Source organism: Juglans regia, chromosome 13, assembly GCF_001411555.2.
Source record: "Juglans regia cultivar Chandler chromosome 13, Walnut 2.0, whole genome shotgun sequence".
Classification (NCBI taxonomy): Eukaryota; Viridiplantae; Streptophyta; class Magnoliopsida; order Fagales; family Juglandaceae; genus Juglans; species Juglans regia.
In genome coordinates, this window is record NC_049913.1 from 17530957 (window position 1) to 17556263 (window position 25307).

The 25307-nt window shown below is 38.9% G+C and overlaps 1 protein-coding gene across 2 annotated transcripts; it reads left to right on the forward strand.

Annotated features, from left to right (window-relative positions):
• Positions 1-234: 234 nt before the first annotated feature.
• Positions 235-21410, forward strand: LOC108987439 (IAA-alanine resistance protein 1). Of its 2 annotated transcripts, none has more exons than XM_018960360.2 (11): positions 235-860; positions 8296-8379; positions 8499-8548; positions 14656-14707; positions 15197-15313; positions 16314-16591; positions 17009-17158; positions 17280-17387; positions 20665-20766; positions 20858-20902; positions 20983-21410. In XM_018960360.2, exons 1-11 carry the CDS (start codon positions 551-553, stop codon positions 21136-21138), a joined length of 1452 nt encoding a protein of 483 aa, XP_018815905.1. In that variant the 5' UTR covers positions 235-550; the 3' UTR covers positions 21139-21410. The 2 variants fall into 2 exon arrangements, with proteins under 2 accessions (XP_018815905.1, XP_018815906.1); XM_018960361.2 differs by having other exon boundaries at positions 243-860; positions 21017-21410.
• The last annotated feature ends 3897 nt before the right edge of the window (positions 21411-25307 follow it).

Consider the following 25307-nt stretch of genomic DNA (forward strand, 5'->3'; position numbering starts at 1 on the left):
TAAAAAAATAATAATAAAAAAATAATGATAAAATATTAAATAATAGTAAATAATAATAAAAAAAAAATAAAAAGTAATAACTAACTCTAAAATCGAATGAATTATAGAGATAAATAATTCCTAAAGCCAAGAGTGATTCAGCGTAATGTGAAACGAGGGCAGCAGGAGTGGACCGAGTCAGAGGGGGTGGGGGTGCTGTGACCTGCAACCAAATGATTAAATTGTATTCACTTTAGCATAGGTTTATGAATGAGAATCCTGCCCCTCTTCTCTCTCTTTCAGAAATCAGATATAGATACTCTTTTGGCACTTCGAGAAAGGGAAAAAATTAATAATAATGATAATAAAGAAAGAAAGTTAAATTTGAAGTACAAAATGGATGTCGTAACGTTCGGAATCATAGTCGGCATAATCTTGCTATTTTTATGCATCGTTTGCTTCATCACCATTGAAGGCACCTGCAAGCGCCGCCACTCCTAAATCCCTCCGCCTAACGGGCTCCCTGCTTTCTAGGGCCCTGTTATTTACAAAATCCTACTACTTGGAAGGAATGGCGTGCCCTAAGAGTCAGATCCGTTGTTTGCTGTTGTTTCCGGCTTTGGTTTTTGCGCTATTCTCGGGTCCGATCTTCGGCCATTCTGAAATTTGTGCGTCGCAGGTTCATGAGTCCCATAGTCATCACCACTGCGATCACGGACACGACCATGCTCATCACGATCATCATCATGATGTTTCCTTGAAGCTTCCGGAAGAGTTGGCTGAGGAGGAGGATCTGAAGTTGGACGGGTTCGGGTTCGGGTTCGAACACGACTACGAACATGGTCACGAGCATTTTGCTGCTTCGGAGCTCTCGGGCTTAGGTAATCTGTCGAATTGTGCTTTTCGTGGTGCAATTCTCGATCCTTTTGGTTGACTGTTTTGCTTGAAACTGTATGTTTGGTTTTTGAGAAAATGACTGGGCAAAGGAAATTAATTATAGCTTCCGGGCAATAAGGCTAGTAAGTCAACGGAGCTGAAGTTTTATACTTTCAGAAATGCTAGGGTATTTTTTTTTAATGTGTTGTGGCCATTGTCAAGTAATGCACTATTGCAATCATCTCCTTCTCCTGGACGACGCCTTTCGGTCTTTCGGCTGTCATGTGCGACTGGGTTACCTTGTACAACTAGCGTACGGCCTGCGACATAGTCTGACGCATCCGTTTGTTTTCAAATGGCTTTATTTGATCTGACAACCGCTATACGGGGCCATTCATCACTGCCTGCATTAGGTCCTCAAAACTATTTGACACTCCTCCGATCAGTGCACAGTAATAATCGCATCATATGTCTTGTGGGATATGTTTGATTGGAGTAACCCTCTTTGATGAATCAAGTAAGAATCCACTAAGTTTACAAGTTCCACAGTTCATTTCAAGTTGAATTCTCCGCCCCTTCATTTTCTAACTTGATCTGACGTTTTTATTGCTTGGACTTTGAATTTGATAAAATGGGGCTATTGGGTGGGCTGATGGCTGTAGTCATTCTTCTAAGAAGCCAGCCTTTACACACTACTTCTCCCTGGAAGATCATCATTTGACATAGATTGCGAGGTCCTCCTTCCTAAACCCCACTATGGTATTAAAGAAGGTTTTTTTATGTTTAAGTTGACAATAAAAGAGTTTAGCTACTCTAAAGTTGAACAATTTTGCATTTTGTAAGTTGATTAGATTAAGTCACCTCATAGCTTTTTTGGAACGTGCTCTTCCATCACTTGCCCTTACTCTGGGTTCACCTCCCTCCTGCCTTTGAGCTCAGGCAACTCTGCCATCCAATTCTTGTTTTTTGGTACACCTTCTCTGGCTTAGGACTGTCAGTAGTGAGAAACATGCCCAGTTTCTGTTCAATGCATTCTGTGTGAAAAAAATTAAAGAAAAAAAAGTCAAAGCTGCATAAATAGTTTAGTCCATGTTGGTGGGTTTAGCAATGCTAGATAGCTCCTGTATGAGGTACGTTGCTGTGACTCAGTCACTCATGGGCAGTACGCAACCCATAGGCCTCTTGGCAGTTTGCACATGCTTCAACTATCCTGCTCTTTCCAAGCAAAGGCCATGAGCCCATCCTTGATATTGCATATGGCTTTATCAAGGAGAAAAAACTTGAATATATTGTATAAAGTTACTTATAAAAAAAAAGTCAATCTCGGTCATTATTTGCTTGTACTTTTATACACTATATTTTGGGGCTTATATAATGGATCCATCTAAGAAGGCATTGTACCAAAAACATGCCAATCTTAACATTCGAAAACCACCTGCCAAGAGCTTATAAGTGGGGTTAGTCTTTGTTACCCTGGAGCCTATGTACAATTGTTTTAATCAATAAATAAGAATTTTATTTATAATAGGCCAAGCCGAGTACACGGGACATATACAAGAGCCACACCTAGGCATGATTGTCTAAAGATACAAGAAAATCATGTACGTTCATGCCATTAAAGTCTATTACAATCGACCAATAGAATAAAGTGTGAAGAAAAAAAGTTTTAAGCTCATCCATTGTCTGTTCACGATCCTCAAAACTCCGATCGTTCCTTGCCATCCATATGCACCACTATAGGCAGGTCTATATCATCTTCCACATAGCTGCAATTTGAGAGTTACTCCGGATGCCTTGCCAACTGGCCAAAAAGTCAACAACCCTTCTTAGCATTACCCAAATAAGTCCCACTCTTGCAAAGATATTGTTCTATAAACTCATTGCTACATCACGATGCAATAATGGCTGATCAACAAACTCACTACTTTTCTTACACATGTAACACCAATTTAATACAATGAGTTGGCGTTTCTTTAGATTATCTAAGGTAAGAATCTTCCTTTACGAAGTTGTCCATACAAAAAAGAAGTTTCTAGGGGGGCCTTCTTCCATATTTTCTTCCATGAGAATGTTCTTGTAGAGTGTGTCATAAGAGACTTATAGTATGTCTATATAGTAAATCTCCCCTTCTTGGATGGTGACCACATCATCTGATCCGCTCCTCTAGTCACTCTACAATTGTGCACGAGATTGAAGAAATTTGTACATGTGTCAATTTCCCAATCTTGGGCATCTCTAGGGAAAATGATGTTCCAATGGGGAGAGCCACTAGTAATTCCATAAGCTCTGCTATTGAGGTTGCCTTTCTTTTGGCAATGCTATATAGTATTGGGTAGGCTTCTTTGAGGATTCGATCTCCACACCATAAGTCATTATAGAATTTAATTCTAGAGCCATCCCCAACTACAAAACGTGTTGATTGATGGAGATTGGTGCAGCCTCTTGTTATGTATTTCCAAAGCCCCACCGAATGTGGTCCACTCACCTCATTCGAGCTCCATCCTCCCCACAATCCACCATATTTTAAATCTATGATGACTCTCCATAAAGCTCCCCTCTCTTCATGATATTTCCATAATCATTTACCCAATAAAGCCTTGTTGAAAACCAACGAATATCGAATTCTCAACTTGCCTTTGCGTATAGGGGTACCGTAGCCCAATTCACCAAATAGAAAATGTCTTTGCAATTTCTCTAATTGGTGAGCCACCTTGCATGGTATTGGAAACAAAGATAAGAAGTAAGTAGGCAGGTTGGATAGAGTACTTTTGATCAACGTAACTCTACCACTTTTGGACAAATAAAGCCTATTCCAACCCACTAGTTTGCGCTCCATTTTTTCCAACACCCCATCCCAAATAGACTGCGACTTAAAGGAGGCACCCAATGGAAGATAAAGATACTTCACTGGAAGAGTGGAGACTTTGCATCCCAGGATATTAGCCAAGCTCAAAACACTTGGAACATTTCCAACCGGAACTAATTCTGACTTGGTAAGATTCACTTTCAACCTGATGCTGCTTCAAAGCAAAGTAAAAGAGCCCGCAAAGTTTGAATGTGATTATGACTAGCCCCATAGAATACAAGAGTGTCATTTGCAAATAAGAGGTGGGTCATCTCAAGTGTGTCGATTCTTGCATCCCCAACAATAAAGCTAGATAGAAAATCCCTCTTCCACGAGATCTGCGATCATTTTACTAAAAGCTTCCATTATGAAAACCAATAGTAATGGAGATAAGGGATCACCTTGGCTCAAACCCCTCGAGCTTCTGATGAAACCCATTGGGGTACCGTTTACCAAAATCGAGAAACGTATGGTGGAGATGCAAAATTTGATCCAAGAACACCATCTAGCTCTGAGTCCACACCTGTCAAGCATGTGAAACAAAATAATCCAATTTACGCGATCATATGCCTTCTCCATGTCAAGTTTGCATAATAATCTTATGTGATAATCCATATGATGTGTAAGGGTTGGTGGTGTATGAGATCCTACATTACTTGGAAATGAGAAGTTCTTGCTCTTATAATGTTCCAATGGGGCTCCAACTGTATCATTGACTAGTCATTTTGGAGTATACGTCATGTGGTTTCGGCCTTCCATTAGGGCATTACATCCTGGTTCACTTGACTTGATGCGACTCTCCAAACATTCATTGACAATGAGCAACAAGTTAAGACTTTGCCAACCTCGTATGAATGCATTTTGGGGCTTGGATATGATCTTCTCTAATATTGTACTCAATCTATTAGCCAATACCTTCGAAAGGATTTTGTACATTCTGCTCACCAAGCTAATAGGATGAAAGTCCTTAATCTCCACCAACCTCGGCTTCTTTGGAATAAAAACAATGAAGGTAGCATTTAAGCTTTTTTCAAACTTACCTCGTTCATGAAACTCATGGAAGAAGCTCATGATGTCATCTTTAACTAACTACCTCCCAACATGCCTTAAAGAAGGCCATAGTGAACCCGTCTAGACCTGGGGCTTTGTCACCTGCCATACTTCTTACCACCTTGCGAATCCCCACCTCCTCAAATGGCCTCTCTAGCCAACTTGCTTCTTGCTGGTCAATTGACTAAAAAACAAGGCCATCCAAACATGGTCTCCAAGAAAACTGCTCCGAAAGTAGTTGTGCATAGTAATTGGTAATGTGATCCGTGATCTCAGTCGGATTCGATGTAATCCTCCCACTACCATTAAGGAATCAATAATATTGTGTCTTCTATGCGAATTAGCCATGCGATGGAAGAACTTGGTGCATTTATCCCATTCTTTAACCATAAAACCCTCGATTTTTGTCTGCATGAAGTCTCACCCATTAAAGTCAACTTTTCAATAGCCAAGACGAGATGCTTTTTGTGAGCCTTTTTTTCTTCTAAAGGCCCCCTCTCCTCCTCCTCCACATCCTCCAAGCCCTGTAATTCATCGAAGATAGACTTTTTTTGATGTTCCACATTCTCAAAAATCTGCTCATTCCACTTCTTCAAGTCCACTTTGAGAGGCTTTAGCTTACAAGTCAACACATAACTCGGGTTGCCTTGTATGAGATAGGAAGACCACCATTGTCTAACTTGCTCAATGAAGCATTTTGATTTTAGCCACATGTTCTCAAACTTCAAATATATATTGCCTCTTTGGATGCCTCCACAATCAATGAGAATGGGGAAGTCCGAACATAACCTTGATCAAGTCTTGACCAAGCTGGATGTTCTCAATTACTAGACCATGTGAATGTGCCACCCATTAGAGGAATGTCCATAAGTTCTTGCTCACAAATAAATTCAAAAAAATTTGTCATTGCTGAGCTAGAGATGGGACCTCCTATTCGTTCGCTTGGAAAGCGAGTGATGTTAAAATCTCCCCCAATACACCAAGGAAGGCTCCCTACGCTACAAAGACCAGCCAATTCATCCCACGAGCCTCTTCTTGATGTATTAGAGGTTGGACTATATACACTGACAAAGGACCATTGATAACTACCTTCCACATTCTTGAAAGAAGTATCCACCATATATTCCCCACACACCCATCCATCTTTTCCACCACCCTTTTATTCCACATTACCAAGATGCCTCCCGAAGCCCTCTTAGACGGCAAATACAACCACCCCCACATGACAACAATTCCACAAATTCCATATGGTGCTACGGGAGATGAGTTCCAGTTTTGTCTCATGTATACATACAACATCGACTTTCCTGCCACGAAGTTGATTTTATAATTTGGTGCATTTATCTAACTCATTCAACCCCCTAATGTTCCACGAGACTATCTTGAGCTTCATAAAAACACTGATTTTGCCCTACCCTTCATTCCACCACGACTCGCACTTCCTTCATAGTTTACCGAACATGTAAGTTGCTTTAATTCCCTTTCCCTTTTCTTGGCTGAATGGCTCTTCATGGCTGAATTGGGCTGCCCATCTTCAATGGCATCAAGTAAGGCCAAGAATTGATCTTCATAACCAATACATGGAAGTCCAACGCACAATTGAATCTCCTTGGCTTTATGTAGAACCCAGTTTGATGCTAGTATTTGTTCTTTCAGCAGGGGCATTCAAAGGAGTCAACTCATCCCAATGATAATCAGCACCAATGTTCCTTCTTATTGTTGTGTTTAGAGACTCCCCCTCATTTTTAGAGGCTCCGGGCATGAATAAAACTAAGCTGCCAGCATCGGTTTGGGAGTCCTCAACACCCAATCTCTCAGAACTGTTCTCCATCGGCATTGCAGTGTCCATTTGAGGTTCTCGTGCAAGCACAAGAGCTGTAGGACTTCCAAATGTGACAGAGAAGGTCGATGTCTCATTGTGGACCTCTTCCTCTGTCTGAGAACCCCTTTTACTTTTGAAATGGACATTTCCCGGCTTCAATCTCCACCGGCGGCGTCACCTCCAGTAAGCCGTCAACCATCGGCCCACCCACCAGATCTCTTGCTCCTGGTGATGGGTTCTTGGTTTTCCTCGACTCCTTTTGGCCCTTTTTCGTTATCGGCAAGCCTCTCATACCTTCGAAACATATTGTCTCGTCTACGAACTCCATCGGCGTCTTCATCTTCGGCAACCCATCGTCCAGGGCTTCACCCACCGGTTCGCCTTCTCCTGTCAACGAGTATTGTGTGGTCGCCGGTCGATGCTTAGATGATGACGGCATATCGTTGCCGATGGGAAGCAAACGACCCTTTTCGGGAGGCCTCGGGTGTTTAGCCCGCCAACTTTTGGGTTGGGTTGGGGCTTTCCCTTTCTCGGCCAGAGTGTAATGCCTCTCCTGGCCCATTCTATTTTCGGGAAACTTGAGGATGATGGGCTCAAGCCCAATTGATTATCCACTCTTTGAATCATAAGATTTACTAAGTTTTTTAACTATAACAAATCTTTTTTAAGGGAAAGATCTTCATCCCTCACGTGTATCCTCTCGGTCAAAGAGCTTCTTTCCATTTCAGTGTTATTTCTGCACACTTGAGTAAGCGGCGCACGTCTCCTTCCGTCTCCCTCAACGGCTATTTCCTTTTCTTTCAACATCTGAGAATTGCCCTCCACCCTGGGTACTGCTGCTGCTGCAGCACCCCAAGCTTTGTGACTGCCGGCAGCAAGCCCCAATGACCGAACCACCTCTGCATAAGACTTAGGCAGAGTGTTGAGTTTTGAGACCTTGACAGCCCAACCTTTCCCCCCTTCCCCCCAAGCTGCCATAAACTTCTGGCAGTGCAACCACCATTTTGTTCCACCCTTTCCCCTCCATGTCTTCCGGTATGATAATGAAATTCCATCAGCAACCATTGCCATATAATATTCCACTAATGCCATATATCTACCCTGAGCATTGGAGCATCTCTGGGCAATGTAACTTCTGTTACCATCCCAGTAGGTTGCAAATAACTCCTTATCTCCAATCGAACATGCCTCAAGGCTCTAAAGAACTAGTTCACTGTGGACATCTCCAGGACTAATGCTTTTGTAACCTTCCAACTTCTTTCTGTTATGCGAATCCATCGGCTGCCTCCCTCAGTTAATTCAAAAACTCTAGATTCTATAAAGAATCTGTTTTGAGAAAACCATGATTATCTCGTAGTTAAGCAGCAGAGATGATCATCTATGAGAAAGTGTATGGAGAGGAAACCGAGAAAGAGTAACAGAACATAAGTATGTAGAAACTCATTAGGACACTTGTGTGAAACAAGCACAACGTGTCAAGAGGGGTTAAAGTATTGACATGAAATTAACCACTGTAGGAATATATAGTAAATAGCCACAGATATCTTATTGTAGCACTTAAAGATTTCTATTTTGTTTCACTTGGACTAATAGGGCTATGTTTACCTAACCCTATTGAATAATCTTTGCATATTGTAAAAGAAAGTCTTCTAGAAAGTGTGCTGTGCTTACTTCAATTTGAGGTGAACTTCGTATTTATTTCGTTATTTTTTTCAACTCATAGGTCTTTGGGTACATGCACTGGGTTGCTCTTTTTTGGTGAGCATGGCTTCTCTTGTATGTCTAATTATCCTGCCAGTAATATTTGGTAAGTGCATAGTTATCAATCGATATTGATATATCTTATCCTATATTTTTGTGATGGTCTTTTCTGAAACTAACGTACCTATCCCAATGACCAATGACTGAACACTACGAGCTTTGCAGTACAAGGGAAACCGTCCAAGGCCATTGTCGATTCATTAGCTTTATTTGGGGTTAGTTTTTTAACTGTATTAATTTGGTTTATAAATCCTAATTAATTCTTTTAATTGTGAAGTTTGTGGTATATCTCATATATTCTCTTCTTTAATTACACTGGCTACTGTTTATCTTCAGTATTTTCGTCTTCACTAATGCTTTTGATGCAATTATGAATTATCATCTTAGGGATTTTCATAACTTTTGGAAATCTTTTGAAGTTTTAAAAGAAAACAGAATACTTACTTAGGGGGTGCTTTCCTAAGTGAACTCTCAACGTTATTACATACGAGTTTGCCATGCTTTCTTTGATAATACAAGGAACAGAATGACTAGATTCTTTTCTGCATGAAATTAAGTCTGACCACAAAGCAATCAAATGACCTGAGCAATGATTATAGATTTTTCTGATTAAATAAAATTTTATTAATATTAATAGGTATAGCCAAGTACACAGGGTGTATACAAGAGAAAACACCTAGCTAGGAAGAAGAAATAGATACAAGCAAATAATGAACTATGCCTTTTGAAATCTAAAACTATTGCCCAGAAAAAAAACATGTTCAAACAGAATCTTCTGAATTCCTCTAACAAACGTCCTTGTCTTCGAAGTTGTGTTGTGATCATTCCTTTCCCCTCGTAGGCACCACAAAAGGCGTATGGGAACCATCCATATTGCTGCGATTTGTGGGATACTTATGAAGACTTCTCCGGCTTGGCAAGAAGATTGACCACCCTCCTCAGCATAACCCAAGCTAACCCAATTCTGCCAAAAAAATCATTCCATAGGGTCTAGGCAACCTTGCAATGAAGTAACAAGTGGTCCATATCTTACCGCTTTTCCTACACATACAACACCAATCAATTACAATAATACAGCATTTCTGTAGATTGTCCAGGGTCAGGATCTTCCCTAATGTTGCTGTCCATATGAAGAGTTCTACACTTGTTAGCTGGCATAGGGTCCGCAGTCCTGGTTTAAATGTGCCCTGTATATCCTTTTTAACAATGCCATGATTACCAATATTAGCTTATTGGTTCATGTAACTGAAATCAGAATGAAAGCAATAGGATGAATGATATTTTTTTTTGTAAGTAAAACAAATAAATAAAAAATCATTAGTATAGGATAACTAATATTAATTACAAATATCCTTTTTTTATAGGATGAATGATATTTTTACACTTTTAAGAAATTTGAACTCATTTAACTTGTTTGTTACAAAAAAAGAGGGTAAAAGTGTGATACACTCAATGTTCTTAACATGAACCTGGATCGCAAATGCTTTGAATTGGCCCATTTCTTTTGTTTTCCTTTGATCTTCTATCGAAGAAATGATTACATTTCTTTATGGGTTGAGTTTACGGAAAGTTTTGCTTATAAAAAAACCAATGAAGTTTACAAAAAGTTTTCAATGCATAGGTGGCTCATGTTTGCGTTAATGTTTGGTTGATGTTCGTCACAATTAAGGAAACTTCTATATGTTATATAAAATGCAAGGTTTAGGCCATATTTGGGAAGTTAGATGAGTTGAGATCATCTCATCTCAACTCAAACCTTCTCATAATTTCATTCCCAAAAGTCACTCAAATACAAAATACTTTTCAATTTTAAATTTTCAACATTTTCATCTAAGAGAAATGATATTTGCTGTCTTAAGAGTGTGCAAACCCTGTGCCCTCCCTTTGAATGGTGGACCCCACTTTTTTTCAAAGGGAGTGTGCGGGGCTTGCATAGGACTGTATCTAGTATTACTCTTCATCTAATCATGATCTAATCATTGCAACATTCTCAAACTTCCAAACAAAACACAAAAAAAAAAAAAAAACAAACAAAAAATACAAAATTTTTAAATTTCAAAAACAAAAATAATATTCAAACAATTTTTTTCACCAAAACCGAGAAGCGGACATTTGAAATACAATGCATAATCCAAGAACACCATTTCTCCCCCAAACCACATCTACCAAGTAAATAACACAAAAAATCCCAAGTCAAATGATCATACGCCATCTCCATATGGAGTTTGCATAATAAAACCCGCACTCTGGCTTTGAGTCTGCTATCCAGAACTTCATTGGCAATAAGAACTGAGTAGAGGACTTATCTATCTTTAATAAAAGCATTCTGAGGCTTGGAAATAATACTCCCCATAACCATACTGATACGATTAGCCAGAACTTTAGAGATTATCTTATAAACTCCATTCACCAAACTTATGGGGTGAAAGTCGTTCACATTTGAAGCCCCAACCCGCTTGGGAATAAGAGTGGCATTAAGACTTTTCTCAAACTTTATTATAAAAAAAACGACTTTTCTCAAACTTACCAAAAGAGTAAAGTTTGTGAAAAACCTTCATAATATCCTCCCTAATCACATCCCAACAGTCATGAAAGAGAGCCATGGAAAAACCATTCGTACCTTGAGCTCTATCCTTAGCCATCCCACTAATTACATGATACACCTCATCAACCTCAAACGACCTTTCAAGCCAAATAGCACTGAAATGATCAGTAGGCTGAAAAGCCAGATCATCAAGTCTAAGCCTCCAAGAGAATTGCTCCGTGAGAAGCCTTCGCAATAATTGACAATTTGATTCTCGATAGCATCATGATCAGTAAGAACATGCCCATATGCTTGTAGCATCTCAATGACATTGTTCCTTCGATGAGAATTAGCCGCCCAATGGAAGAACTTAGTGCAGCTATCCCCTTCTTTTAACCAAAGAGCTCGAGATTTCTGTCTCCATGATATTTCCTCCATTAGAAGCACATTTTTAAGCTCCGAGGTAAAGAAGCATTTTTTAGAGATCTCCTCGACAGATAGAGAACCCATCCCCTCCCTGCCCTCCAGTACTTGCAAATCATCAAAAATAGATTTCTTTTGAGTAGCAATATTCCCAAAAACATCCTCATTCCACATCTTAACATCCTCATTCCACATCTTCAATTCTAATCAATTCTAAATATGTTTATTATCTTTGAAAAGCTTAGACTTGTTTGTCTCATTTTCTCTAAAGTGTTCTTTTAGGGGTGTAATTGAATTGGGCTGGTATGAGATTTGAGCTTTGCCGAACAAGCTGGATCTCACCTCATGAAAATCCTCAAGCTTGAGCTTGGCTCGGTTGGGTTTCTTTCAAATGATGAGCCAAACTCAAGCTTGATCTTGAGCCTAGGCTCCAATACATTCTGGAGCTATTATTCAAGTTGATGAGTTATTAAACTAAAAGGGAAATTGCCTAATACTGTGCCTAAAATCTATCTTTTTGCACCAATTGAATTCTGTACTGTTTGAATAATTCTATTTAAGATCTATCTTTGTTTTTACTTTTTCTTTTGGGGAAATTCTCACATTGGACAATTTAAGAAAGGAGCATGTTAATGTCTTGATTGGTGTTGCATGTGTAAGAGAAGTAGGGAAATTTTAGGTCATCTTTACTTCATTGCAAGGTTGCTTGTGATTGAAGAAACTCTATTCTCTGTCTCTTTGGACTTGTTTGTTTTATGCCTCGGATCTTTGTATGTTGGAGAGGAAAATTTGGTAGTGTTCAAGGCAGTGTTGGTGAAACTGCTAGGTGTAGTTAAGCGCACATGCCATCTATAGAGCCTAGGTGCAAAGCTCAAGCAAGTGACTAATTGAAGTAAAGCACACATTTTTAAAAATGATGTGTAATATAACAAGAAATCCGTAAAAGACAAGAAATAAAAGTGCATATTCATATAGTTGATGCTTGTTTACCAAACGACCCTTAATCTAGGCTTCAGCTTGGCTTGTTTAGCATACAAGACCACCTAAGTCGAAGTTGAGTCAGGCTGCTCATGGGCTGCTTGGCTCATTTAGAGCACCAAGCACTATTGTTTTTTTTTTATAAGTAAAAATATTATATATATCAATAGGAGTTCCTTGCTGAGGGCTTGTGCAACCCCGAGATTAGTTGGGACGCTGTTCTTGGACACCCGGTGCGAATAAAAAATATATATCAATAGGGGTAACCAAGTACACTGGACGTATACAAGAAAACACCTAGCCCATACTAGAGAGCTCCTAATGACCCAAAAAGCCCGTGAAAATTAGAAATCTATCTGAAATACACCAAGCCCAAATTGGAATAGAATACACCTCCCCATCCCCGACCCCTTGTTTCCCTTAAGACTAATACTCCTCTTGAAACTCCCTCTACGAGGATGTGTTCATAAAGCCCTCCCTTTAGTCTGCCCTCGACTTGAGCTACCTCCCTTAGCATCGTAGTTGATTGCCCAAGAAAGATGCTTTAATTCTTTGCTTTTCTTAAAACTTGATTTGGTTTCAAGTGAGTGTCCCGCCTCAGTAGCAGTGATAGTGCTTTAAATTGGTCTTCACATCCTCCATATGAAAGCCCCACAATATGCTAAATCTCGTTAACCCGTGAGATCTCTTACAAATAACAAGAACTATGGCAATAACAACAACAACAACAACAACAATACTACCAACCACAACCATTACAATAACAATAGTGCATAGATATAATGCACAATCCATGAGACATCCACTCAATTTCTGCTATGCTATTGTACCCAACATACCCACTCGATCTTGCTGTGCTGTCGTTGTCGTCATCAAACCACTGAAAGTCTGAACGTGCAGCCCCCACACATTGTAGAGACAAGACTAGAGAGATAAACGAGATCTTCCAGGCGCCGTAGAACCTGTGTTCACCACAAACAAAACTGACGGGCTTCGGCGACCCCTCGGACCGCCCTCCGGCGACTAGGATCCTCACAGAAAGCCTTCCTTTAGGCTTAGTCGATGCAGATCTGGTGCGTGACGCAGATCTGGTCCGTCATAGACAAGGCCGAGCTCCGACAACACACTCCGGCATCAGATCTGAAAATTTTCTGTGGAGGGGATTTTATTTTCGCAGATCCTTCTTCTTCAGCAGTATTCCTCTCGGTTTCCTCAGAGATGCATAGAAGGCTTGTGCATGTAAATGTTGCATGCTGTTATGGTATTTTCTAGAGCTGTTCTAATGGAGGGTGATCTGCTTTCTATTTCCGTATAGAAAGCAGATGAATGATCCTGTGATTTGGGATTAGAGGATGACGATGTACAACACGGATTTGTCTCAGATGGATGGTGAGAGGTGGTTGAAGGTGGAATAAAAAACTTTCATTTTTACGAAAGAGGGTGGAAATAGTTTTCGCATCTCTGAACATAGTAAAAGGATGGCTAAGTTCATGTGTCTATGTGGGACGGCTGCTTTATGGGTGGCTAAGGGGATAGAGGATTGCTTAGAACTCATCTATCATGAGGGATTCTTTAGGGAGCCAAGGATGGGTAATGTGGTCTTATCATCATTCAACATCATATTAACGCAAGGGGTAGTTTTTTGCAACTCTTAGATTTTCGGAATGGAAGGAGGAAAGGTTTGTTGGTGATCCCAGAAGGCACAAATAGCATTGGATGGAAAGGTTTTCTGCATCCCATTCAAAGCATCACTAGGTCCAAAGCCGCTGTTATGAAGCCTACAAACAAATGGGAGTTTGTTGATGGAAAAGACAGTGGGAAGGCCTCCCTCGGTCAAAGGTGCCTCGTATGCCTTGGTGTTGAGGTCACCGACGGGTAGTCCTGCAGAGAACAGCTCCGTGGTGGAAAGAAAGGGTAAGGCACTTGGAGGAGACAAAAGTTATCAGGTGACATTGGGAGAAGTGGAAGGTAAGCAACATGTGTTGCAGGGTGGAATGGTTGCCTCTGTCGGGTGTTTGAGGGTGGGAGAAGTGGAGGGGGTCTTGTGGGTTGTAGGAGCTATAGTTCAAACTTCCGATGGTCCGACGACAACAGCGACAGCACAGAGGGGTTTGACGACACAGTAGGATCGAGTCGGTACGTTGGGTACGATGGCACAGCAGGAATCAAGTGGATGTCTTGTGGATTGTGCAGTATATCTATGCACTATTGTTAATGTAATGGCTGTGGTTGGTAGTATTGTTGCTGTTGTTGTTATTGCTATAGTTCTTGTTATTTGTCATTTTTATTTATCAAAAAATTATTTTATCATTGTTAATATATTGCTGTGTGGTTATTGCTCCTTTTATATATATATATATATATAATCAGATTAATTTGATATTTTTTCATGAACAGGCAGGAGCTATGTTAGGAGATGCTTTTCTTCATCAATTACCGCATGCTTTTGGTATGATTTTGTTATACTATTTTTCTCCTATAATGGGGCCTCCACTTGTTTACAACTTGAATTCATGTCAATCTGTTGTGTAAAAGTTAAAAAGATGCTTGCAATGGTATTGTGGTAGATTGTAATCTCGGTTGAGTTATCTGGGGCATTGAAGGATTTTAGTAGGGTTTACTTCAATCTGTGTCTTATCGGTTTTAGGTTTATTTTAACCTTATTGCCTATATTTTTTCACTTTGTATACGTCCAGTTTCATTGTGACTCCTTCCTCTATATCTGTCTCTCTATTTTCCTTTTGGCACAGGAAGTTTTGGCGGCTTTTCTATTCTGTTTTGTTGATACCGGAAGGTTGTGATATGAAGCTCACAACTTTATAAAAGCTAATTGAACTTTGTATAATTGCTTCTCTTGTATCGTTTTGGGTGGTTATTGCCAAATATTAAAGAAGAAAAGTTTAACTTGGACATAGTTTCATATAAGTATATTTTGCAGGTGGAGAACATTCCCACTCGCATGATCACCATGCAGACAATGCCTATGATGCTCATTCTAGTGATCTCTTGCATTCACATTCTTTGAAGGACCTCTCTGTCGGAATTTCCATTCTGGGTTAGTAGTCATATAGTTGATGCTTATCTTATTAACCATGTCAACCATATGACTGCTTGTTTCGACTTACTTATATATGTATGAATGTGTGTACATGGATTTAAATGGATAAGGAACTTATATATCTCTACTAATTAATGGGCCAAATTATTATAAAAGGATAGTCAGACACTTTTTCTGTATACTTTCCATAGTTTCATTGCTACTGCCACTGGCAAAGGGAAATGTGTGCTTCTGGCCTGTTGCACATGACCTGGAAAAACACATCTTTGTCAAAATAATAAGGTTCACATTTCCAACCTAGGGAAGGCTTGTCTACAACTTTTTCTAGGTAGTTTAGTATTGGAGATATGTTTTACTTATCAGAAAAAGGTATTGGTGATATGCTTATGTAATAGTCCTCAGCCTGGATGTGATGCTTGACATTAAATTACTTGTCCTGCATATTGTCTGGCATTATTTGATGAATTTTACCTACTAAATGGAACAAAATAATTATAATAAGAATAGTTATAGCAATAGAAATAGTTAAAATAGTAGTAGAAGTAATAAAAATACCAATAATATAAAAGGGGAAGAAAATGTTTGATTTTAAGCACCTGAAATTGGCAATTGCATCTCATTCTGATGACGAAGGGTAGTTTTTGAAGGATTGATTTAATGCAAGTCCGATTGAAAACATTTGTTGTATGACCGGGCTAGATTGGAGGGATTACCTATAAGCTTCATTAAGCTAGAGTTGATTATATACTTAATGGGTTGAGGGTCTTTAAGTTTTAAGCTTTTATTATCTATTGTAATTTCTACCCACAAAAGAAAAAGGAAAGAAAATGAAAAGTGCTATTTAATGTCTTATTAGATGATGTGATATCATTATCAGTGTCTTTCCATCCTGGTTGAGTCTGTGGTGGTGTACCTATAAAAGCGAAGTATATTAGAGGCATTGCAGATTTGGGTGAAAATACCTTGAATTCTTACTGTGATGTTATGATTGTTGCAGCTGGCATTGTAGTTTTTCTTCTTGTAGAGAAGGCAGTGAGGTATGTGGAAGATAACTCTGGAGGAACTCATGGATGGAGTCATGGCCATCACCATCATCATAATAAGAGCAGTAAGAAATTGAAGGGTGATAATGATGCTCATGACATTGTGCAGTCACAATCTTTGAGTGGAAAAAGAGAGACGATGGAAACGTCAACTGAAGGAAAAGTTTTATGTGAAGTGTCGAATGATTCTTCGAATGGAGATGATGTGACCCAGCATAAACTTCTTAAAAAGGTGAGGAGTTTTTATTTTATGTGTGTATATTTGGTCTCTTGAGATCCACTCTGATTTATGACCATTCTAGTGGGTGGGACATGGTAAAGCCAGAATTAGGCATGATGGTTGATGCTTAGGGGCTGCCTAATGGTATATGCCTGGGGCATCTGATTAGCCTTACTGTCATACAGGAAATCTGTGCATCTCTGTTATGCATAGAAGATTCTTACTTCATAGTAATAATTAGTGTGCAATTTAAAACCAACATTTGTGGTGTAAAATTTTCAAAGTGAAAACATTAAGGTCCTGCACTTTCTTTTTATTGCCTTGCACAGAATCCAGGAGATGGAGTTGGCTATTCTACTACAAGATCTAATTTGGATGGTGTTATAGGAATGAATATTGAACGTTGTCTTTCATTCTTTCATTCTGCAGAGAAGCACTGGTGGTGGTGCTAGAGAAGATAAAGCCATTGTAGATACTACAAATAGCTTCACCGATAATTCTTATCTCAAAGAAAAAGATCCGGATCGATCGTCCACAAATCTTGTGTTTGGTTATCTCAATCTCTTTTCTGATGGTGTTGTATGTGGGCCTTATTATTATTATTATTATTATTGTTTTCTATATATTTTTTTAAATCTATTCTTAATTATATGAAAGAAAACCGATTCAAATGATACAGTTTCACACATTAATGCTGCAGCACAATTTTACTGATGGAATGGCTCTGGGAAGTGCTTTCCTTCTTTATGGATCTGTTGGCGGGTGGTCTAGAACTCTATTTTTGCTTGCACATGAGCTTCCTCAAGAGGTTCAGATCTTTTGTTTTTTTTGTTTCTTGTTTGATGAAGTCTTACCTTTTTTTCTATATTTTACAAGTATAATTTTATTCCTTTTCTAGGACCGATGTCTTTATATTTTGAACCCATAATGTATTCAGACATAAAAGTTATATTAATGTTTAGGTTATTGGAAGCCATTTTTATAGGGTTGATCTGTGTCAGTATGTATAAAAGATAGGGGCGGCACATTTTATCTGACAAAAGAAGTGATTCTCAATGCTTGCTTGTTAGGTCTGCAGAGCAGGGCCTTGAGCTAGTGAAGAGGTTTCTTTTTGATCCCAGGCACACACTTGTTTGTCAATCACTACACAAGAGAGCAACAGGGCATGATAGCTACTATGGCATCAGTTTATCATATGTGGAAGGCAAAAAAGATGATGCTATGAGAGAAAGAGACACATAGCTGTAAGAATTGTCCTGGATCTAGTAACTGCAGGATGGAGTAGATGGGCGAGTGATGATCCTTGGAAGCTTTTAGCTGGTTATGCTTATGTTTCTCCGGTGGGAGGAAATGCAAGGTGGAAAAGGCAGAGATAATGGTGACCTTTTCTTAAAATATGGCTATTGTTTGTGTTTTGTCCCATCACTATAAGATATGCCTGAGTGGATGGACAAGGATACAGAGATCCAAATTGGTGTAATTTTTAGGGTACAAATTGTAGGAGCTTTTTTAGTGATACTGCCAGTTTGGCTTTTAAACTGTTAGTTTTTTTTTTTTTTTTTTCTTTTTTGTTTATAGGTATTCGTAAAAAATGGGTCTTGCTTACCTATTAAAAAAAAAAGAAGGGGACAAGTGTTTGGTGTTGGGTGTTGTTTTCTTTAGCTAGCAAGCATAAATGAATTCATGCTTTGGGCTTGGGTTGTATATTTGGGAGAGTGAAATTTGAGTTTACAAGGGAAACAAACAAGAGGGCTATGTGGGTCCCAGTATCCATATTCGCACGGGATTGGTTCAAGTCATGATTGAGGAGTTCCCAAGCTCTATTTCATCTTTGCATCCATCTCCCCTGGAGAGTTGACTAGGCTTCCTTATGGCCATGACTACATGTCTTGGGGATTTTAACTGTGCTCACCCTTCAAGAGCGTTTTTCTGTGGCTCCTCAAGGATAGTTATCATTAGGAGGTGCTCAAGCTATAGAAGCTTAACATTCAGGACATTTTTCTGGTTCTTTTGTAATCATCAAGGAGAGTTGTGATCCAAAGGCATGGAAGCCCAACTCTGTACATGACTAGCCATGTACATAGGAAAAGGCTTAGAGGTGCCTATTGTGTTATTCATTTCAAATATGCGCCTTTCCATAATATAATTGTCTTTTTTTTTTTTTTTTTAGTGATGTGGAACTTGACCATAGTAGGGGCCCTTCAAACCCATTCCTAAGGAGTATGCCCCCAAACCCATCCATAAGGAGTATTCCCGGATACAAGTCCTTACCAGCCAAAACAGTGTTTTAGCCTTTCAATTAATCCAAAGGAACTCCTAGTGGAGAATTGAACCCAAGATGTCTGTGTCTACAGCTCATTCCAAACCCACCTTTTGACCTTCAGGCTTTAGCCTGACGAGGTACTTATTGCTAGGCCAATTGAGGAAGGAGATATTTCTAATGTCCTTAGTGTAATGACCCTAGAAGAGCCCAACTCACATTTAGAATTATGCTTCAAAAGGACTAGTCAAAGTTACTTATAAAAAAGGACTAGTCAAAGTTACAATTAAAGTTCATTGACATCATATAAAGGCCAAAAACTTCTCCATTCGAGAGGAATGTGGGATCTCATCACCACTATTCTATACTTGATCCGCCGAGTTGTTATGTCAAAAAAGTAGAAAAGGAAGATGCAAGAATAATTCTAGTTTTCAGAACATCTTGGGTCTAATAAGTGGAGTTCCCCTAAAATACCTGGTAAACGGTTCTCGTGTATTAGGTTGTGTATCCAGGTGTACACCCTAGTGGTGGGTTGGGTCCAAAAAGGGCCCTACCTTGCTGAGGTTCTCCGTCATAGAAAAAAAAATCTATCCCTAGTCTTGGATAGCATGCTCGCTAGAAAGAAGTTGGGGAGGGGAGGGGTGATTGGAAAATGGATGGGACTCGAACTTTTTGCCCCACTGGTTATATTTGAATGACTCTTGGGCTCATAAATGCTTAACTCTGTGGGATTGTTGTAAAGACAAGACCTTGAATTTTCTAACATCTTGATGATTGTTGAAACTTGGAGGCTTTGTTCGGGAACTGTGGAAACTGATCGGTTTGTCAAGTTATTAGTCCACTGCAGAGTTGATGCTTGTAGTTCCTTAATCTGCCCTAGTAATATCTTAAAAGTGCTGTTGGATGTGAAGTGCTTGGTAAAACCATGCCCTTTCTGGGAGATTGATAGGACCAAATGTAAACTGCACACCCAGCCTCTGAGCACCATGAAGTAAATGGATACATGCAGAAGTGGAGGAACAATTATGGGCAGCTGCAAAGCTTAAGACGTGTCCTACCCAGGCTTGGGTATGAGCAAATGAACAATGCCAATGAAACCTTACAGATAGAGAAAATAAGTTGTACGAGGATTATTAGTATGTCCCATACATTCATTTTCAATTGGTTTTTGAATTTAATAGCAATGAACAGTATATTAGCGTTTGTTGGGAATTCTGATTCTCTGTGGTTCATCATCTCCCACCCTAAATGCTGTGATTATTTGCAGTTGAACTTCTGTATTTCACTGTAAAGATTCATTTTCCATCATAGGTGAATTCAAAGCTTCGGTTAGTTGCATCTTTTCTATGGTTGGCAGATGTCATAATGTCATATTCCCCATGCCGTGGAGTTGGCCAAATGGGAAGAATGCATTCTGTGTTTATCCCTTGTTTCCCATACCAAGCGCTGCAATTCTTCCCTCTCCCCCCCCCCCCCTCCCCCCCCTCTCTTTTTTCCCCCTTCCCCCTTCCCTCATGCTAACGAATTATTTAATTCATGTGACAACATTCAAAAAATGCATGCATTCCTACATTGTGATGTGGTTTCAGAAAATTGTGTCTTCGCATGCTCTAGAATAATATTTTTAAGTTCCCTGTATAAACCTTGAACCAATTCGCTCTTTATCAACTATTTAAATGAGTTTACTATGACTGTGTGGTATATTGTCAAGACTGCTTTCATCACTTGTTGAGGACTACTCATTATTTTTGTCGTTATGATATTCTTTTTCTTTTGTTCTTGAGAGTTGACAGCTTAGTTCATTGGCTGCTTCTGCACTGTGCAGATTGGAGATTTTGGCATTCTTGTGAGGTCTGGTTTCAGTGTCTCCAAAGCCCTCTTTTTCAACTTCCTATCTGCACTGGTGGCTCTAGCAGGAACTGCAATGGTGAGTTTATCTTCCCATGGATGGGAAAACCTATGCTATTAGTATCTAAGACGTTTTGCTACAAATCTATTTACTGCTGTTGCTGTGGCAGGCTTTGCTCTTGGGGCAAGATCCAGGGCAGTCGTCTTTCATCGAGGTGAGAAGCACTGGGAAGAAATATGTTGGTTTAAGGTTTTTTTTTTCAGTCACGATTTCAAGGAAATGTTACTGTTGCAGGGATTTACTGCCGGTGGATTTATATACATTGCAGTTGCTGGAGTGCTTGCAGAAATGAATAGCAACGCCAAGTCCTCGTTGAAATGTACAGCAATCCATATAACCTCACTAATACTAGGCATGGGTGTCGCCCTCTGGATTTCCCTCGTAGAATGAATATGTATCAACTTTCAATGCAAGTAACCGAGGCACATGTAAAGTATTGATGCATATATCTTTGATACCTTTCAACAGCATCCTTGGCTTTGAAGCACCCTACCTTTGTGAGGTTCACGTAATATTTATAAAGCTATTGTATTGAAAGAGGATAACAGATTGGAAAGTGGTAGAGGTGAAACCTTGCCCTATTTAGACGATCTTACATGCCGATTGACATATCTTGTGTAATATGTTGATTTGAGTGTAGAAAGATGGTAAATTTGTGATTCCATATCGTTTGGGAGGGGAAAGGTTTTTGTTTTTGTTTGTGTGATGATGATTTCAAGAGGCTCAATTGTAGCCCTAGTTTGGATAGTGAGATGAGATGAGATGAGATGAGATGGTTTTAGATAAAAGTTAAAAGTTGAATAAAATATTGGTAGAATATTATTTTTTAATATTATTATTATTTTGAGATTTGAAAAAGTTGAATTGTAATTTGAAAAAGTTGAATTGTTTATTGTATTTTGTGTGGAGATTTGAGAAAGTTGTAATGATGAGATAAAATGAGTCAAGATGGTTTCTTAATCCAAACAAGGCTGATAGTAGTCTGTAACTTTAGATGTTAAGTTGTTATACTAGTCTTGAGAAAGGTATCGAATCTCAAATCTTCTTTCTAGCTTTCTCACTCTTGATACACGCAACGTTGATATGATAAATATAGATTAAGCTTGAGAGCACAGGCATTGGACTCATCAAATGAGTCCCATGTTTAAAATTTGATGAATCTTGCTCAAAAAACACGGCATTGAATTCACCTTTTACGTAAATGTGAAACTTTCAACTACAGTGGAGTCTCCTTTATTGCTAAACTTGATGAATTACTATTCAACATCTATTGTGTTATTTTATTACGAAAGTATTCTTTTGCATGCAAATTGTTCTTTCTTCCCTCTCTATTATGATTTCTTCCTCTGCCTCGAAATCCCCAATTCCCTTTTCGATTCCTCTCCCTTTCTTTCTTCCCGAAATCCCTTTTCGATTCTGGTCTGGTCTAGGTTCTTGCAGTTTTTGGCGCAGCCACTGGTTCTTGGTTGGAGTTCTTTGTGAATTTTCGGCACCATCTGCATGTCTCTTGTGATTTTCAGTGCTGATTTTCCCCGAGTTCTTTGAGTCCTCTGGATTTCGGCGCCTGTTTCTAGTTTGGGTTTAACTCGTTTGGGTTTTCGGTGCCATCTTCTCAATTTTTTGGTGAGTCCCTTCCTTTCGGCATCTTTGGTACTATTCTCGACGTTTGGGGTGTTATCAGAACTCCCTGCTTTTAGTGCTTCTCGCAACAATTTTTTGTGTGTGATTATTTCCGTTGCATCATGTCATACAATAAAAGTACACTCATTTCATATTTGGTTTACTGGTAAAAATTATTCTACTTGTGGAAGTGTTTGTTGGTTTCAAGAATTTTAGATATGACAATTAGGTCGAAGAAATATTGGTAATATGTTTGTTGGATGAAAGAATTGTAAATGTGTTCATAAATTCTATATATGATTGTTGGATAGAAGAATGGTTGTCAAAATGTATTTCTTGGATAATTAGGTTGAGAAAAAAAATTAATTGAAAAATAATAATTTAAGTGTCAAATTAAATTATTAATTAACATATAATTAGTGTAATTGTAAATATGAAAGAAAAAAGAAAAAATAATATTATATTATTATTTTGATGAATACAATGGCTAATCCAATGTGGAGTTATAATCTAATGTAGAGTTATGGATAAGGAGATTTTAGATATATGGAAAACATGTACTTTTTATCAAAATTTGAAGATGAATTTGATGAATCCAATGCTAGTGCTATGAGGAACAATATAATAGATTTATAAGAACTTTAGGCATAAATAATAGTAGAATACTATAAACGAAATAATAAATAGTTGACCAGGTTGGCAATGCAAGAACTGATGAGGTATTCGGATTCAGGAGGAAGAAATCAATGCACTCGTGGAGAGCAAAATGGATCAATTGTATAGTGCATTTATCTCCAATAATAGGAAGGTGTGCTAAACAATTGGTACCATATCATTAGACTCAGCGGATTTAAGCTACCAAAAAGAAAAGAGTAAGATCTAATATTTTTTAATCCATTGGAGATTTGTTAAGGATCATACTGAAGACAAACTCGGAATGCTTCTCAAAGTGATCAAGATAAACCAAAGAGTCCTCATTGCTGAAGACATTGAGTAGTTCTTAAACTGTGTATGACTACTCTGTTCTACTTCTTCTAGTCTGCATTTACTTATGGATTCCTAGTTAAACTAAACTCTGTTTTGATATCTATAAATAAGCAACGTTGTGCTATAGAGTGTATGTTGCATTCATTCAATCAATTTTCATTATTAAAAGAAAAACTCTACTTGCAACTGGCCATGGGTAACCCCCGCGTAAGCAGGTGATAAAATTTTTTATTTTTTCACCTCTTCATTTTGGTCCTCTCTCTCTCTATCAATTGTTTCCTACTGTAATGGACCCAAACTGACTCGTTAGAGAGAGTCATTCTCTAGAAGTGTGCAAGGAAGAGAGAATGATAGACGAGAGAGAATTCTGTAGATGAATGAACTTCTGTTGTTGAGTTTTCCCTCCAACCTTCTTTAGTTATACTGAATGTTCTTAACAAAACGGCTGTGTTTAACGTCGTCTATGACACTTTAGTAAGTAAGAAAACGACCCTGTTACAATTAATAAGAAGAAAATGTATTAAACGACAACGTTCTATTAAAGAAACAACCAACTAATTCTACATAATATGACATCGTTCCAATTCTGTTCTTCGTAGATAACTGCCATCAACCACCTTCCTTTTTTGTCTTCATGCACACAGAACGACCTCCATCAACCAGCGCCTTGCCCACTGCCATCTCCCCTTTCGCAGACTAATTCCCTTCCACTCCAGCACCTTCTCAACCCATAACACACCCTCCCCCTTTAAAACACCTTGCCCACAAGGTGAGGAAATTGTTGCCGAAACTTCCAATATGGTTCCCATGTAGAATCTTCCACTCCAGCACCTTCCCATTGAATCAAGACTTCCACCACAGCCCTGTTGTCCTTCTTAATACTCCTATGCTCCAAAATTTTCTAAGGTTGAGGCCTTAATTCTCCTTGCAAATCAACTGGGGGTAAGGTAGAGAGAGGTGTAAGCTAGTCTCCAATCTTTTTCTTCAACACAAAAACATGAAAAACAGGATGCAAGAGTGAATCTGAGGGCAAACACAATCGATATGCCACTTTGCCAATTCTGTGAGTGATCTGAAATGACCCAAAATATTGATGTGAAAGTTTAAGATTTCTCTTCTGACTGCCACAGATTGTTGCCTATAGGGTTGAAGTTTAAGATATACCCAATCCCCCATGGAAAATTCGCTGTCCGTCCTGTGCTTGTCATAGTAATACTTCATTCTATCTTGAGCAAGATATAAATTGGACTTGAGTGTAACCAGAATTTGCTCTTGTGTCTACAATAATTGATCCACTGACTGGTTTGAAGTTAAACCAGGAACGTACGCTTGAAGCCTAATTGGAGGAACCCCATAAACAGCTTCAAAATGAGTTAGCTTTGTGGAAGTATGAAATGTGGAGTTATACCACCATTCAGCCAATGAAAGCCAATCCACCCATAACTTTGGTTTATCACCATAAAAAGATCTCAGAAAGTGTTCAAGGCACTTATTTACAACTTCTGTTTGGCCATCACTTTGAGGGTGATAGGCTAAACAATAGTAAAGATTAACTCCCTGCAAGCTGAAAAGTTCTTTACAAAATGAACTGGTGAATGTTGAGCCACGATCAGAAACAATGGTTTTAGGTAAGCCATGCAATTTAAATACATTGTTGAAGAAGTGGAGACCTTATCTTTTGGGAAGTGTATTTGTGCTCAGAACTGATCTTCATAGCCTTAAATATTTGCTTGAATAGAAGATTGGCACTGTTGCACAGCAAAGATGGCTTTCTAAACTCCTTGGCTATGAGTTTACAATTGAGTATAAGAAGGGTGTGGAGAACAAGGTGGCCGATGCCTTGTCTTGCAAAGATCAGGTTGATACACTTGGGGAATTGGCAGCTTTCTCATTCCCTACACTAGCATGGCTCTTAGAATTGAAGACAACTTATGATGCAGATCAAGATGTGC

Bases quoted from the DNA above. Each gene is read 5' to 3' on its own strand.
- LOC108987439 (XM_018960360.2), top strand. From the start codon at position 551: ATGGCGTGCCCTAAGAGTCAGATCCGTTGTTTGCTGTTGTTTCCGGCT. The intron at 861-8,295 runs GTAATCTGTCGA...TTCAACTCATAG, and splicing joins TTCGGAGCTCTCGGGCTTAG to GTCTTTGGGTACATGCACTG. The intron at 17,388-20,664 runs GTTCAGATCTTT...TGCACTGTGCAG, and splicing joins CACATGAGCTTCCTCAAGAG to ATTGGAGATTTTGGCATTCT.